We start from the raw sequence: 16,378 nt of genomic DNA on the forward strand, positions 1-16,378 counted from the left end.
TTTTCGGAACCCCGCTGAAATGCGATCCCAAGCGTCGCTTTGCGGGAATTTGTGAGCGGTCAACCCTCGATGGCGGTGGAGGGGATAAGCGCGCCACGCGGCATACCCTTAGTTGGCCCAGGAATACCCGCCGCCATAACTGCGCCAGGATCCGTCGGCTATTTAAACCCCTCGGCCCCTTCGTAGCTTCATTCTGGCATTGTTCTTTCATCTGAGAGCCCTGCTTCTCTCGCCCCAGTCCCTGCCCCCTTCCCTTAAACCATGTTATCTACTTGGGAGGCTGTCCTTGAGGGAATTCTTAGGGTTTGGAGGAAGGAGAGAAGGAGAATGGCGGCCGGTGAGAATCTCCGTCGCTCTAGAGGGGAGCCCAAGGAAGAATTCCTTCAACAACAGGGGTTTAATAACGGGGGCTGTCGGGGAAGCTATTCTGCCCGCGAATCTCGGGGCAGCAAGGCGGGGTGATACCGGTCAAGAGGGCAGAATAGACGTCACAAGCCATGACGGGATCCTTGACGCCGTCGGGGGCCGAGAGACCAGAGGCGGTCGGCGTTGACGGTGGGGCAGTAGAACTTGTTGCGGGGGCGGTGGAAGTAACGCATGCCGACCTTGCCCGGAGCGTCTTGGGTGGCGGCCGTCGTTGCCCCCTCCGCCTCCGGGGATCTACCCCACCCCTTTTCTGCCAAGGTTGGGACCTCGGGAACAGAATGAGGCGAGATGGGCGAGAGCTGTTATACGCACTGGAGAATGCGATTGAGAAGGATAGAGACGGAGTTCGTAGCTCGGAGCGGTCTCCGGTTCGTCCTGCCCGAACCGTGCCCGCGATACTTGCGATGACGCGTATCTTCTTTTTTCCTGACCCACCGGGTCCTGTAATGTGTACTTCTGTTAAATGAAAAAGTGATTTCAGTACCTTGTTTGCATCTTGTGTTAAATAGTTGTCTGCCGGACTTCTTCGTTTTCCTTTCGTTCTCTTTGTCTGTGTTGCGTTGTTCCAAGGTTGTCGGCGAATTTTTCAGTGGGGTCGTCATTTGCCGAGCTCCTTTTCGGCTTTTGTGCCGTTCGGGGATGCCCACTTGTCAGGTTCGCCCGGATTCTTCTCCGCTGAAGTCGGGGCTAAGTTCGGCTCCCTTGATAGTCCGAACGGAGAAGCCCTCCGGGAGTTGGAGTAGCTCGATTCTCGTAAGAGCCAGGGCAAAGTTTTTCTGCAATCAAAGTCGTAAGTAAAGTCCGGCTTCCGTAGAAGTCCGGGCGGAGTTGTCCTGTAGCTGTCGTTGGCGGTGGAGCCTGGCTCCCGCAGGAGTCCGGGCGAAGCCTTTGTTGCTGTCGATGGCGGGGCCCGGCTTCCGTTGTAGTCCGGGCGAAGCCTTCTTAGCGGCGGAACCCGGCTCCCGTAGGAGTCCGGGCGAAGCCTTCTTTGCAACGGAACCCGGCTCCCGTAGGAGTCCGGGCGAAGTTTTCTTTGCAGCGGAACCCGGCTCCCGTAGGAGTCCGGGCGAAGTTTTCTCTGCGGCGGAACCCGGCTCCCGTAGGAGTCCGGGCGAAGTTTCTCTGCGGCGGAACCCGGCTCCCGTAGGAGTCCGGGCGAAGTTTCTCTGCGGCGGAACCCGGCTCCCGTAGGAGTCCGGGCGAAGTCTTCTTTGCGGCGGAACCCGGCTCCCGTAGGAGTCCGGGCGAAGTTTTCTTGGCGTAGGGACCCGGCTCCCGTAGGAGTCCGGGTCTTCCACTTTGCTCATGTCAGGACGAGGTTCTCCTCCTGTTCCTGACAGGGCTGCGGGGGCACATATGGGCGTTGCAAGGCCTCTCCCCCCATCCGGTCTAAAAGAACCGGGCCTTCGACTTTGCTCAAGTTAGGGCGAGGTTCTCCTCCTGTCCCTAACAGGGCTGTGGGGGCACATATGGGCGTTGTAAGGCCTCTCCCCCCATCCGGTCTAAAAGAACCGGGCCTTCGACTTTGCTCAAGTTAGGGCGAGGTTCTCCTCCTATCCCTAACAGGGCTGTGGGGGCACATATGGGCGTTGTAAGGCCTCTCCCCCCATCCGGTCTAAAAGAACCGGGCCTTCGACTTTGCTCAAGTTAGGACGAGGTTCTCCTCCTGTCCCTAGCAGGGCTGTGGGGGCACATATGGGCGTTGCAAGGCCTCTCCCCCCATCCGGTCTAAAAGAACCGGGCCTTCGACTTTGCTCAAGTTAGGGCGAGGTTCTCCTCCTGTCCCTAACAGGGCTGTGGGGGCACATATGGGCGTTGCAAGGCCTCTCCCCCCATCCGGTCTAAAAGAACCGGGCCTTCGACTTTGCTCAAGTTAGGGCGAGGTTCTCCTCCTGTCCCTAACAGGGCTGTGGGGGCACATATGGGCGTTGCAAGGCCTCTCCCTCCATCCGGTCTAAAAGAACCGGGCCTTCGACTTTTATAAGGTTGCCCTCTCGTTTTTGATACCGCCTGCTTGAATTGTCCTAAGACAAATGGGCACGCATTTTTCGATTAGGACGAAATCACTGGTAGTACATCCGCAAGTTTTCTGAGCTCCACGGTCGCGGGAGGTCGGCTCCCCCGAGTTCCCTGAGATAATAAGTTCCAGGTCTGACTACTTCCTTGACCTCATAAGGTCCCTCCCAGTTTGGGGCAAGCTTCCCCCGGTCCTGGGGTTGTGAGACAGCAGCTCGTCGGAGCACCAGATCCCCTGCTTTGAATGCCTTGTTCTTCACTCGGGCGTTGTAATATCGGGCAACTTTCTGTCTGTAGGCTGCCATTCGAACCTGAGCAATCTCCCGCCTTTCTTCCAGTAGGTCGAAGTTGGCTCTGAGACTTTGCGCGTTTTGGGGTTCGTCGAATGCCACGACTCGTGCCGACGGGAGTTTAAGCTCGATCGGGATGACGGCTTCCGTACCAAAGGCTAGAGCAAAGGGAGTCTCTCCTGTAGGCAACCTCTGGGTGGTCCGATAAGCCCATAGTACATGATAAAGTTCGTCCGCCCAAGTCCCTTTTGCTCTTTCGAGCCTGGTCTTAATCCCCTGCAAAAGGGTTCTGTTTGTTACCTCGGCTTCGCCGTTCGCCTGGGGATGGGCCACTGATGTGAATTTGTGGGAGATGTTTAGGTCTTCACAGAATTCAGCAAATCTGGCTCCCGCGAATTGCCGTCCATTATCAGTGATGAGGATTCTAGGCAAACCGAACCTGCACACGATCGATTTCCAGACGAAATCCTGCACTTTCGCTTCTGTGATTTTGGCTAGCGACTCGGCCTCGACCCATTTGGTGAAGTAGTCGATCGCTACAAGGAGGAATTTCCTTTGACCAGACGCCATGGGAAAGGGGCCAAGAATATCCATTCCCCATTGCGCAAAAGGCCATGGGGTGCTCAAGGGTGTAAGCTCGGTAGCAGGTTGTCTCTGGATGTTGGCGTACCTCTGGCATCGATCACACTTTTTGACATATTCAATTGAATCTTGGTGCATTGTTGGCCAGTAATACCCTTGGCGGAGTAGCTTGTGGGATAGAGACCTGGCATCTAAATGGCTTCCGCAAGCTCCCTCGTGCACTTCCCATAGAGCGTAGTCAGCTTCTGAGGATCGGAGGCATCTCAAGAGAGGCAAGGAGTACGATCTTTTGTATAATTTGCCCTCATAAAGGATGTACCGGGAGGCTTGATTTCGGAGTTTCCGGGCTTCTTTCGCATCCTGGGGGAGAATCCCATCTCTAAGATAAGTTATTAGTGGGTCGACCCAGCTGGGCTCGTGGTCGATCTCCATTACGAGTCGCGGTTCTTCCGTACTCGGTTGTTTTAAGACTTCAAAGAGGACGCCCTTTGGCAATTCGGCCGGAACCGATGTCGCCAGTTTGGAGAGAAGATCGGCTCTGATGTTCTCCGACCTTGGAATTTGCCTGATGTCGAAACTGCCAAAGGCAGGGATGAACTCCTTCACCTTTTCGAGATATTTGGCCATACTGTCCTCCCGTGCTTCAAAGCTCCCGCTGACCTGCCCCACCACAAGTTGGGAGTCGCTGTGCACCCGGAGTTGGCCTATTCCAAGCTCCTTAGCGATCCTCAATCCTGCGATCAGAGCTTCATACTCCGCTCCATTGTTCGTTGCGGGGAATTCGAAACGCAGAGCGTACTCCGCAACGACTCCCTCCGGGCTGGTCAAGATCAGGCCTGCACCCGCGCCTGCCATGTTGGACGATCCGTCCACATGGAGGGTCCAACAGTTATCGGACGAACCGGCTTCTTCGTCGGGGGAGTTCGGTTGAGTCCTCAGGTCGTCAATTTTGTTTTGCTCAGGTTCAGCCTCCTCGGGGATGGTGCATTCTACTATGAAATCCGCCAACACTTGGGCTTTTATCGCCGGTCTAGGCTTGTAGTTGATGTCGAATTCTGTGAGCTCGATGGCCCATTTCGCCATTCTTCCGGAGATATCAGCTCGGTGTAAAACCGCCTTGATCGGTTGGTCGGTGAGTAACGTCACCGTGTGCCCTTGAAAATAAGGTCGGAGTCTCCGAGCTGCAATCAACAAGGCGTAGGTCAGTTTTTCTAATTTAGTATATCTGGTCTCGGCGTCCCTCAACACGCGACTAATGTAGTAGACCGGTCGCTGGACTTTCATTTCCTCCTTAACAAGGACGGCTGCAAGGGCTGTGGGAGAGACTGCCAGGTACAAAAATAATTCCTCTTTGGGCTCGGGCTTTGCCAGCAGTGGGGGTGAGCCAAGATAGCTTTTCAATTCTTCGAATGCCTGTTGGCATTCAGGGGTCCAACAGAAGTTTTTCGGCTGCTTGAGAGTTTGAAAGAAGGGCAGACATCGCTCGGCCGACCTTGCGACAAAGCGATTGAGAGCCGCAATTCTTCCTGTGAGGCACTGAACCTCTTTGATCGATCTTGGGGCAATCATATTTTGGATGGCGCGGATTTTCTCCGGATTGGCCTCGATCCCGCGTCCCGATACCATGAAGCCCAGGAACTTTCCCGAGGTTACCCCAAAGGCGCATTTGGTCGGGTTCAGCTTCATTCTATACTTTCGAAGAGCGCCAAAGGTTTCTTCGAGGTCGGCGACATGATTCCCGGAAGACCTGCTTTTCACGAGCATATCGTCCACATAAACTTCCATATTTCGGCCGATCTGCTCCTTGAAGATTTTGTTCACCAGTCGTTGATAGGTTGCACCCGCGTTCTTGAGGCCGAACGGCATAACCCTGTAACAGTGAAGGCCGCAATTAGTGATAAAAGCAGTCTTTTCTTCATCTTCCGATGCCATTCTAATCTGGTTATAGCCGGAGAATGCGTCCATGAAAGTGAGAAGCTCGTGGCCCGAGGTAGCGTCCACCAGTTGGTCGATCCTGGGAAGGGGGTAGCTGTCCTTTGGGCAAGCTTTATTCAGCTTTTTGAAGTCGATACACATCCTCCACTTGCCGTTTGCTTTCTTGACCAAGACAACATTGGAGATCCACTCTGGATAATTGACCTCTTTGATGAATCCGGCCTTGAGAAGTTTATCCACTTCCTCGGCTATCGCCTTCTGCCTCTCCGGGGCATGACTCCGGATTTTTTCTTTTGTTGGCCGATGTTTAGGGTCGACCGCCAGATGATGTTCCACGACTTCTGTCTCAATCCCCGGCATATCCGTCGGGACCCATGCGAAAATGTCCGCATTCCTTCGGAGGAAATCCACGAGATGCGTCCGCACCTCCTCCTCCAGGTTGGAGCCAATTAACACCACATGCTCCGCATTCCCATCATTCAAAGGAATTGGTATTAGGTCCTCGATCGGGCCGCCCCTTTCTTCAGTGAGGTCGTCGCGCGCATCCAACCCGTCGACTGGATAGAGGTCCGCTTGATCACTTCTTTGCAGGGCAATATTGTAGCAGTGCCTGGCCAGCGCTTGGTCTCTCCGAACTTCTCCAATCCCCTTGTCAGTGGGGAACTTCAACTTCAAATGGTAGGTTGAAACAACGGCCCTAAGGGCATTGAGGCCGGGTCGGCCGAGAATTGCATTGTAGGCAGACGGCGCCTTTACCACCAGGAAATTCACCAGGGCTCTGGACTGCTTTGGATGCTGACCAGCGGTCACAGTTAGAGCTATCATTCCTTCCGTCGGAACGGCGTCACCAGTAAACCCTATCAGGGGAGAGCACATCGGCCTTAGATGACCGCCAAGAGCGGCCATTCTCGAATAGGCGCTGTAGAATAAGATGTCGGCCGAACTTCCGTTGTCGACGAGAATGCGACGGACATCATAATTTGCTATGTTTAAGGAAACTACGACCGCATCGTTATGAGGGAATTGGACTCCCTGGGCGTCTTCTTCAGTGAAGGCTATGGGCTCTTCAACTCTTGGCCGCTTGAGGGGTGCAGCTGATGTGCTGGTTGCCTCCGGCCGGGATTCTCCCGAGATGACGTTGACGGAATCCGGCGAAGGCTGGTCATCCGGCCACCCTTTATCATCAACCATAGCCGGAGGTAGTTGTGCGGAAACCTCACGGGAGGGCATCGGATGAGAAAAAGAGAATTGGGTGCCGGAAAAGATGGCCGGAAGCGGGTCCGTTGAGCGCTCCTTCAAGAACAAGGGTGCTGCGAAGACACGCGCCCTTCTTCTAGCGCCAATCCTGTTGGTGCAAAAATCCGCCTGCGCCGGAGAAGCTGGAGTTGAGGAAGCCGCGGTCGCCGCCGGGACCTGCAAGGGAAGTCTAAACCGGAGGTGGGGTTGCTCCGGCAAGACCCTCCGACGCTCAAGTCAGTTCTCTGCCTCAACAAGAATGGAGTGCTCGAACGGAGAATTTAGCAGAGTTTTGAGATAAGGCAAAAGAGCTTAAAAAATAACGTATCTGAGTCCCCCCTTTTATAGGCGGGGGAGGCAACGGACTGATGGCGACATGTGTAACCGCCTGGTAGTGGGCCGCCCATGGTCAGGGGAATTGATTGCGAAAGATAATGGAGCAGACACGTGGCCATCGTCATATCCCGCCACATAGGGCCTGTTGCAGGTAGTGGGGCGGCGTCCGTTACTGCTAGTTGTCAGCGAGTAGTGGGATTGTGCAGCACTTGCCGCAGGGAGCGGAGCAGCATCATAGCTGTTGACACAGCCTGTCAGAGAGTAGTGGGATCGTGCAGCACCTGTCGCAGGGGGAGGTGGAGCCGTGTGGAATCCGCTACAGGAAGTGGAACAGGATCATGGCAGTTATTGTTATCTGCCAAGGGACATAAATCTGTTGATCAAGGCTCGGCAGTGGTCGGAGTTCGGCCTTTGTAGGAGTCCGGGAGAAGTCTGCCTGCGGCTGTAGTCGTTGGCGTCAGGGATGAGGCTCGGCTCCCTTAAGGCTCGGCTCCTCCAACAATTGGTATCGAGAGCGGAGCCCGGGCGGAGCTGCAACTGCTGTCGATGGTGAAGCCCGGCTCCCGTAGGAGTCCGGGCGGAGCCGTTCTGCCGTTGATGGAGGAGCCCGGCTCCCGTAGGAGTCCGGGCGGAGCCGTTCCGCTGTTGATGGAGGAGCCCGGCTCTCGTAGGAGTCCGGGCGGAGCCGTTCCGCTGTTGATGGAGAAGCCCGGCTCCCGTAGGAGTCCGGTCGGAGCCGTTCCGCTGTTGATGGAGGAGTCCGACTCCCGTAGGAGTCCGGGTCGGAGCCGTTCTGCTGTTGATGGAGGAGCCCGGCTCCCGTAGGAGTCCGGGCGGAGCCGTTCTGCTGTTGATGGAGGAGCCCGGCTCCCGTAAGAGTCCGGGCGGAGCCGTTCTGCTGTTGATGGAGGAGCCCGGCTCCCGTAGGAGTCCGGGCGGAGCCGTTCTGCTGTCGATTTCGGCTGCGGGTAATTTATACCCAACACTATGTTTTAATTATTCACACCCTTTGTATGAAACATCGCATTAGTGTTCTATGTATGAAGCCTACAAAGAGACAATAATTCACATAAAAAAGTAAAGTTATAGGGTACAATATCATAGCTGTTCTTTCTCTCCATCTTACCTGCACAACCCCCTGCAACTCAAAAAAAAAAGGAAAGAAATAAAGAAAGAAAGAAGAAAACCCACCCATTTTGCCTCAAAAAGGATTGGGCAACCATAAGGTATTTAACCTATCTACCAATTAAATAGGAATGCATAGCAGTAGTATACTAAGCTATTGGTTTAATTAAATGGTTGTGAGACTGTGATTCAAGATAAGTGAAAAGAAACAAAAGAGCGACAGAGTCATTTTCTTAATTCGAGACTGAATTTTCTGATTTCAGTGTAGACATGATTTTCATTTATGTTTAGAAATCACTGCATTTAACAAGGCCCAGCAAGATATCATACTCAAAAAATGACCTGGAGCTGCCATAATGAATCTTACTCTTTGTTTTATCCTCATAACTTGGTGAGTTCTTCAAGATTTCTACATAGATGAGCAATTGAGATAATGTTCTTTCACCATCTTCAGCCTGTTTTTGCATCAAGTGTAGAAGCCTATGTTTACTTAACTGTGTTTTCTCGTGCCTGAGCTATTATCTCATTTTAGAATATTCATGACCTCTTATTTGTCTTTCTAATTTTGTAACTTTATCTAGTCTAAGTGCACTTAATGTACTCCAGAGTCCAAATGGAGTGTGGAATATTTTTGGTGGCAAGCTTGCATGGGGACCTGAGGCAATTGTCTGCGATGACCCAAACTTCCAAGGTCAAGGAAATCCATCAACTGGTAGGTGGCATGCCTGATTAGAAAATGCAGTGCCCTTAATTGTAGACAATCTTGTAAATGTGCAGTTGGCATGCATAGAGGATACATAACCATAACAGAGAAACTTTATTCGGACTATCTAAGATAGATTATATAAATCTTTCTTCACTTTTTAGCTATAATGTGCTGCATTACCTGTTACTTTCATCAACTAATCGTCTAATAATGTAATCTTAAACCAAAAGGAAGTATTCATAGACAGATGGCTTCTCATATGCAGCCTGCAGAAGTTGCACGTCTGCTGCATTATATTTTGAGGGAACACTTTCTGCTGCATTTTAATTGTCAATAGGCTTCAGTGATTAGAACTCTTGTGATGCTTTTGACTACGTGGAAGCATACCCTTCTACTGGCATATTTGGTTAGAATGTAAAGCAATAAGACTGTTTGCTTTACCCTACGTCTTTCTGCAGACCAAATTTCACAGAATATTTCTGAAGAACAAAATTAGAATTTTCTAAGTCCCAAAAATAGTGAGGTTTTTCTCATCTCTATGGCATGCGATTTCTTACCAATCAATCTGAGATCAGGTTTGCCTATTTCAGGTTTAAATTATATCAAACTATCAAGCTTGCAAAAAGCTATAATCTTTTTAATAACCATTTTTCATCTAACTAATCATAAGGCTTTCTAGCATTGAATTGATATGTTTTGGACATTAGGCCTGCTATTTGGCTTTTATAAACAAAGACCTTGCTAAAAGACTTTGGGAAGTGTATTTCTAGAACAAAATTAAAATGGCAGATGATTGGTACTATTGTAAACAAAATTAAAATGGAAAATACAAGATTTCATCCTATTTCCACCAAGTGGATGAGTAGTTGAGTTTTTCAAGCATCTTCTTTGTGGCCTTATGTTAACCTTATTCAAATGCCTTCCCACTCTATTTCTAATCTCTTCTTCCTCCTCCCTTTCTCTCCCTTAACCATGTTACATGTAGGCTCTTGTTGGATGCTGTGCCATTCAGCATCTAGGTTCATGAACTTAGTGAATGTTGATGGGTTTCCCACCTTTTGTAGAAAAAGAGAGAGGATAAGAAGAGGGAGTTGGAAACATAGGATAAAGAAAGTGAAGGAAAAAAAGGAACACGGTGATTGCCATGTATGCAATCTAGAAGATAACCAAGGTAAGTAGAGAATCGAGATTAATTGCGCACTTTTCCAACTAACCAAATAGCAACATCAATGGTGGTTAGGCATCTTATTTTGAGCACAGCATCCCCAACACTATAATCACTTGGAAAACTCCAGTCTAGTTCAGGATATAGGGGTAGATGTTGCAAGTACTACAATTAGCATCTAGCCATTTACATCCAAAGATAGGATGCACCAAAGAGTCAAACTAGATTTGGCAAACTGACGACAAGCTAATGATTGGCACCAATCCCTTGAAGAAAAGAATTTAAGGAGTTATACCATTCACTATTTGGATCCCAAGGGGCCTAAGTATATCCCACCCTATTTTTTCGCCCACCAACCTTAAGCTATTCCTGCTGCTTAACTAGTCTCTGGCTGATAACAGGCCTCTCTAATGTAAGAACGGTATAAGGATTACCCGACATGCTGAAGATTCCATACATGGCTATTTGAAGGACACCACCGCCAGAAATTTAGTATTCCAGGGATGATGATCGGAGATCAAGTGTCTGGAGAGAAAATATTTTATTCTTTTTATTACACAATGATTAAATTTAATCAGTTTTACTATCATTGTCTTCCATATGCATATTTTGTTGGAAAAAGGCCCCTCAGTTTAAGTTAATGTTTATTTTGTTGCTTCTGCTTCTGTTTCCAGGTGATATCTTTCATGCAGCTCCTAACATAGATCATTCTCAAGAATTTGTTCGAAGAGATATCAAGGACTGGTTGAACTGGCTTCGGAATGATATTGGCTTTGATGGATGGCGCCTCGACTTTGTAAGGTAATCAACTTCTTAAAGATTTTTTTTTCACTATATTTTTTCCATTTGTCTGTGGCAGTTTACAACAGTTTCTACTTTTATGTCCCCAAAAATCAAATCTCAGTTTCATCCACTATGCCTCAGAGATTAGCCATCTGATGATATTTAAACCTGGCAATGCATCTCAAATTATACTACTTGCCAGATTCATACAATTGTATATTCTACATAATTAACCCAGCTGTTCACTGTATTATTTATATACCTCTCTGAAATTATACCCAAATGCTGCAAATAACTCTCCATAATGAGATAAGCACCTAATCGTTCTTCTAAATTAATTGCCACTACCTCCTCTCCTCATGCAGCCCTTGTAACATGCTCTTCTTTATTAAACATTGATCCAAAATATAGAACCTTTTATACCCTGATTTTGTGGAAGCATAATTATGGCTATAATGTTAGGCAAGCATCCTTAAAATGCTTTATTGTTCTAATTCTCTTTCCAGCTTCAAAGTTCTCATACTCGTTAATACAGCCGGGTATGTGTATCTTAAATTTTCTTCATTTGCCAGAACCTAAGAGTTCATCTTTATTCAACAATCAATGGCATTTGCTGAAAGTTCTGGACTAGTAACTACACCATCATTGGGGAAATGGAACAGTAAATTATTGTTGCAGTTGAAAACTTCAAAAAATATTGACTCATGCAGTAAATTCGAAGGCCTACAGCTTACTGCAGTATGGAGATGACCTTCAAATTATTAGGTCTAGTCAATCATGTAAGCCTGGTTTTCACTAGTAGTAGATGACATTTGTATTGCTTTCAGAGGGTTTTCTGGTGGATATGTAAAGGAATATATTGAAGCTTCAAATCCTGCATTTGCTATTGGAGAATATTGGGACAGTTTGGCATATGAAGGTGGCAATTTATGCTACAATCAAGGTATTTGTGATTCCATTCAGCGCAGTAAGAAATCATTTTCTTTTGTACATGCGATAGTCATATAGTCCACAAATATTTTCTGTGAGTACGTTTATCTCATGACTGGTGTTGGTTATTAGACTTATAGCATTTATTTTCAGTGGATGAGTCAGTTTTCCTGAAGATATGCTTACTATCTTATCTTTTTTCTTTTTTCCAAAAAAAAGCGCCCTTTTGGAATTTAAGAAAATTGACCTTGTTTTTACATGAGTTGGACTATACAATTTACATTAAGTCTTTGAAAAAGTATTCAGTGGTTCAAAATCAAGGACGGGTCATCCAAATTGAAAGTCCAAACTGTTGAAGATGATATGCTCTGCAAAAACTGCAGATCAAAATTTATATATTTCGGTAGTCTCTAACCTAAGCATCAAGTGGGTGAATGACTGAATGTAATAATATGATATTATATTTTACAATTATTCAATCATCAAAACCTAGTGATTTTAAATTTACCAATATTTTAGGATGTGTAGATCATGATCAATGGACTGGTTTTAATTTGTGTCCAATCGTGTTTCTTACTCAAGGTTTGTTTTATCGAGCAAAAAATGCCTGGTACCATGTGTATAGTACAATACTATAAAGGTATTAGTACTGTATGGAGGCTTGATTTGACCCCGTAACAATGCATGGTATAGTTCTTGTCTTACAGCATCGTGTCATGTGTCAAAATGCCCCGTACTGTATCTACCTGCACTGTACTAGTAAGCTACCTGTTCCGTGCTTAGTCCAGGTAAGGCCAACCTTGATTTTAGCACCCTAGAACAATTGAGTACCCACTTGATGCACAGATTAAAGGTTGAATTTTTGTTTCTTGGCATTTTTGTAATGTGGATCATCCTTGATCCTATGGATCTTGAACTTAGATGACCTCTCCTTGATTTTGGAATTGTTAAATATTTTATCAAAGATTCAAAGCAAAATATGTAATCTAACTATTTTAAATTTCAAATAATTATGGGAATATCAATGATGCACACACTCTAAAATGTCTAATAGAACAACCCCACAATCACATTCTATCAACAAACTGCAGCAGCAATGATGAAATCTGAAGTACATTACCTGTATTGTTTTCTCTATTAAAACATGTTCCATTAAATGTCAATATATTTTATTTGTGCATGTACATCAAAAGATGAGTTCCTTTGTTGGGAACTCTCTATACTGAGCTCTGCAGCATGAAACTTGTCTACCACACCAACTTGGCTATTTCTGTCATTACCCATAGCCTAAAACTGAAAGATTGACCAAGTCCCTTGCTGTTTGGATTTAGCTGAAGCTTTTTATACATAACGTCATTTATATTTTTTTCTTGCCCTTTCTGAATCATGTGATATTTTTAGGGACATTAACTTAAATGGATATACTCAGTGCAATTATTTCTCTGTTTTGATGTTCTAGCGAACACTAGACTGATGCACATAATTTTTCCACTTAAATAGATGCTCATCGACAAAGAATTGTCAACTGGATCAATGCCACTGGAGGCACGTCATCTGCTTTTGATGTCACAACAAAGGTGAACAGCTGACCATTGTGGAATTCTGATTAATGGGGAGCTGTCTCTTACAATGGGTGGTGTAATCAATATTATTGTACTTGTTTAGCATGGGAAGCACTAATTGGAATTTGGACATGCATATGATGCCATACCCTGATACAATATGAGATTTTGGCATGTTTAATTTATAATGTCAGTTTTTGGAATTCTGGGGCCCTGGACAGGTTGTAGATTCCTACGAGTCTGCTGAGTTATTTGCACTTGCATGGTAATAATTTGGCAAGTGTAAATTCACTGCCCATGGCAGATGCAACCGCTCTGCAATGACCTTGAGCTTTGTCACATCAAAAGGAGCTCATAGAACTAAATATGGTTGTGTGGTTTTGTGGACTTTTATTTGTTGTAAAACAGTCAGTCATTGTATCTTCCCACATTACAAATTTCAAAAATGAAAGTCCATATAATGCATTGTTTATTGGAGTTATGAAAATGAAATTCTCAATTTCTACACTTCTGAGTTAAATAATTCTATCACTGATATTGCTGGAAACTCCTTGGAGTTCATTTTCTATCTGCCTACATGAAATTCAGGTGATGCTCAATATGTCAAGAGCCTTTGTGCATGCTCCAAGAAATGTGTGTGTGTGTGTGTGTGTGTTTTCTGATGCACCTCTCTTTCTTATGGGCAACTGTGTATTGACAGGGCATTCTCCATTCTGCTTTGCATAACCAATATTGGAGGTTAATTGATCCTCAGGGGAAACCAACAGGAGTCATGGGTTGGTGGCCCTCACGAGCTGTGACATTTTTAGAGAACCATGACACAGGATCTACCCAGGTTTGTCCATCTGTTACCATGTGGATATCTGCATTTATTAAACGATCACAGAACTACTGCTAAAATTATATTATTTACATTTTTCTTCTATTGCACAAACACTGCATGCACATAAGTCTCTTCATTCCCAATCCTCCAATTAAAAGATGAGGTTAGCTCCCATCAGTACCATCTTGGAAAGATTCACGATATTAACATTGGGTCACCCTATGTAATCATGATTTGGGACATCCATATGGTCTCTGAGCACTTGTTGCACTTTCACGGCATGCTCTACTGTTTGGAAAATATAGCAATAGTGGACGGCAATATCTAGCTTGACTGTAGACATGACAGTACACCAGTCCTTATAATTAACTAGTTATCACAGTAGCAGGTCTGGTGCATTATTTTTTCATTAAAAAAAAAAGGGATGCAGAAACATTATTCTTATTAGAAAAAGTGTCTAAATTCATATGTCATATTCCTCTGTTATTACCAGGGTCATTGGCCATTTCCACGGGATAAGCTTGGACAAGGATATGCTTACATTCTTACACACCCTGGAACGGTAATTAATTCAAATGCCTTATTTCCATTAATGGTCCTGCTTCGTAGTGTGGCATAGACTAACCAACAAAGATCAAATACAAGTTCAGCAATCACAAATAATTATAAGTGGTAACTCCAAGATCTGAAAGAATGTGGAAAGGCAAAAAGTTTGGGAAGAAATACATGAAATATCAGAAGAATGCAAAATAGATTTATCTATGTAATACTGTATAGAAAACCAAAGATCATGGGATACAGCAACAGTATTATTCCACATAGACTCCTCCATACACTCCAAAAAACTACCAACATGCTTGGCATCAGTAAGCAGCAAGCAAGGATTGATTCAGTAGATCTGCAGAAAATGAAGTTTGTCTCAACTCTTGGTGGATAGGGTTCTAATATGATTGGATAATGTTTTTTATTATGCTAACCTTCTAACCATATCAATGTACTTGCATTTTGTAGCCTGTAATATTTTATGATCATTTCTATGACTTCGGCCTACGAGACACCATTACAGAGCTAATTGAGGCCCGAAGACGAGCTGGAATAAACTGCAGGAGCCCCGTCATAATATACCATGCAAACAATGAGGGATACGTTGCCAAAGTCGACAGCAGCCTTGTGATGAAGATAGGATCCTTCGACTGGAACCCTTCCAAAGAGAATAATTTGGAGGGGACCTGGCAGAAGTTTGTTGACAAAGGTTCTGATTATCAGATTTGGTTGAGAAAGTAAATTCTTTCTATTTATAGATGAAACCTCGATTAATTGTCTATTCTTGAGAAAGAGAGACTACTTATCTCAAGTATACAAATCTAAATCTATATGAGCAAATCTATCATGCAATAATAAGTATTAAGCATTCAAATTGAAGCTTCAGTGACTAGCTCGACTGATGCCTCTAGAGCTCTTTGGCATGTAAGATTTTTTAAGGTTTAACATAACAAAGTTCACTTTATCGACCTGATATAATTATTGTATTGAGTGTAAGTATCAAGGTGTGTACCATAGCAAGATCACTGTGGGATGGGTACTGGTACAAGGTCTGGTATTGAGATGTGTACCAGTACAAGATTTGGTATCGAGACTACAAATCTTGTTTGTGAACTATTAACCATCTTAGTAGTCCCCGGCAAAATTGAACTATTCTTGTACTCATGCAAGTGTTCTCAGGATTTGTCATTCAACTTTAGTTATGGTTTTTCTTTGAAAGGTTATTCATGGTGCTAAATAGATGTTGCCTATTTGATGAATTGTGTTGTGGAATCTCGGTCCAACAACTTTTTTTATTTTTTTAACACTAGGAGGGGCGATTCCCCATCCATTACCTGTACATATCCCAACCTTACTTGGAGTTGGACCGGTGTCTAGGCTACCAAACAAGCCAAGCCCCCACTCGCGTAGATATATAAGGGTCGAAGCAAGGACTGATGTCCTTTGTAATCAAAAACCCGTCCTCTGCCACAAGTGCCAAGGTTTTACCATTAGATTCAAGTTTTGGTGGTCACAACTTGGGTGGTGGTTTTTGATAGATAGGTTTTACTATTTCATGGTTTGTGCTACAGTAACTTAGATATGGGAATGGAAACAATTAATTCAGGAGTCAAGGTAAACCAAATTTATTCCAACTCAGTTGGTTAAAATTTGCACTTCACTCTACTGACTTTTTGTTATCTTTGAAAACCCGGAAATATCACCGATCAGTTTATCTCTTCAAATAGCCTCAAGGCATCATATACCCACCTCTTTAGAAATGATGGTCAGAAAATTTGAGCCCCACACAAGTATATGTTCAGCGGTCCAAGGCCCCAAAGTCACACTACCTCGGTCCACAACGACTTTGAATCTCTCTCAAAAGGCACCAGTCCTGATCACAAAAGTCACATATGGGTCCCTTGCCTTCCTCCATATGTC

General features: G+C 45.6%; 1 protein-coding gene across 1 annotated transcript in view; it reads left to right on the plus strand.

Moving 5' to 3' along the window:
• Nucleotides 1–15,436, plus strand: part of LOC105058203 (uncharacterized) — a 26,532-nt gene extending 11,096 nt beyond the window's left edge. Inside the window, exons 11-15 of the mRNA XM_010941065.4 lie at nt 11,428–11,543; nt 13,031–13,107; nt 13,793–13,927; nt 14,409–14,477; nt 14,927–15,436. Of these exons, the coding sequence (XP_010939367.2) occupies nt 11,428–11,543; nt 13,031–13,107; nt 13,793–13,927; nt 14,409–14,477; nt 14,927–15,199 (670 nt within the window). The 3' untranslated portion in view covers nt 15,200–15,436. The remainder of the gene's footprint in view (nt 1–11,427; nt 11,544–13,030; nt 13,108–13,792; nt 13,928–14,408; nt 14,478–14,926) is intronic.
• Nucleotides 15,437–16,378: the final 942 nt, after the last annotated feature.

The sequence above is a fragment of the Elaeis guineensis genome, chromosome 2 (genome assembly GCF_000442705.2).
Source record: "Elaeis guineensis isolate ETL-2024a chromosome 2, EG11, whole genome shotgun sequence".
Classification (NCBI taxonomy): domain Eukaryota; kingdom Viridiplantae; phylum Streptophyta; class Magnoliopsida; order Arecales; family Arecaceae; genus Elaeis; species Elaeis guineensis.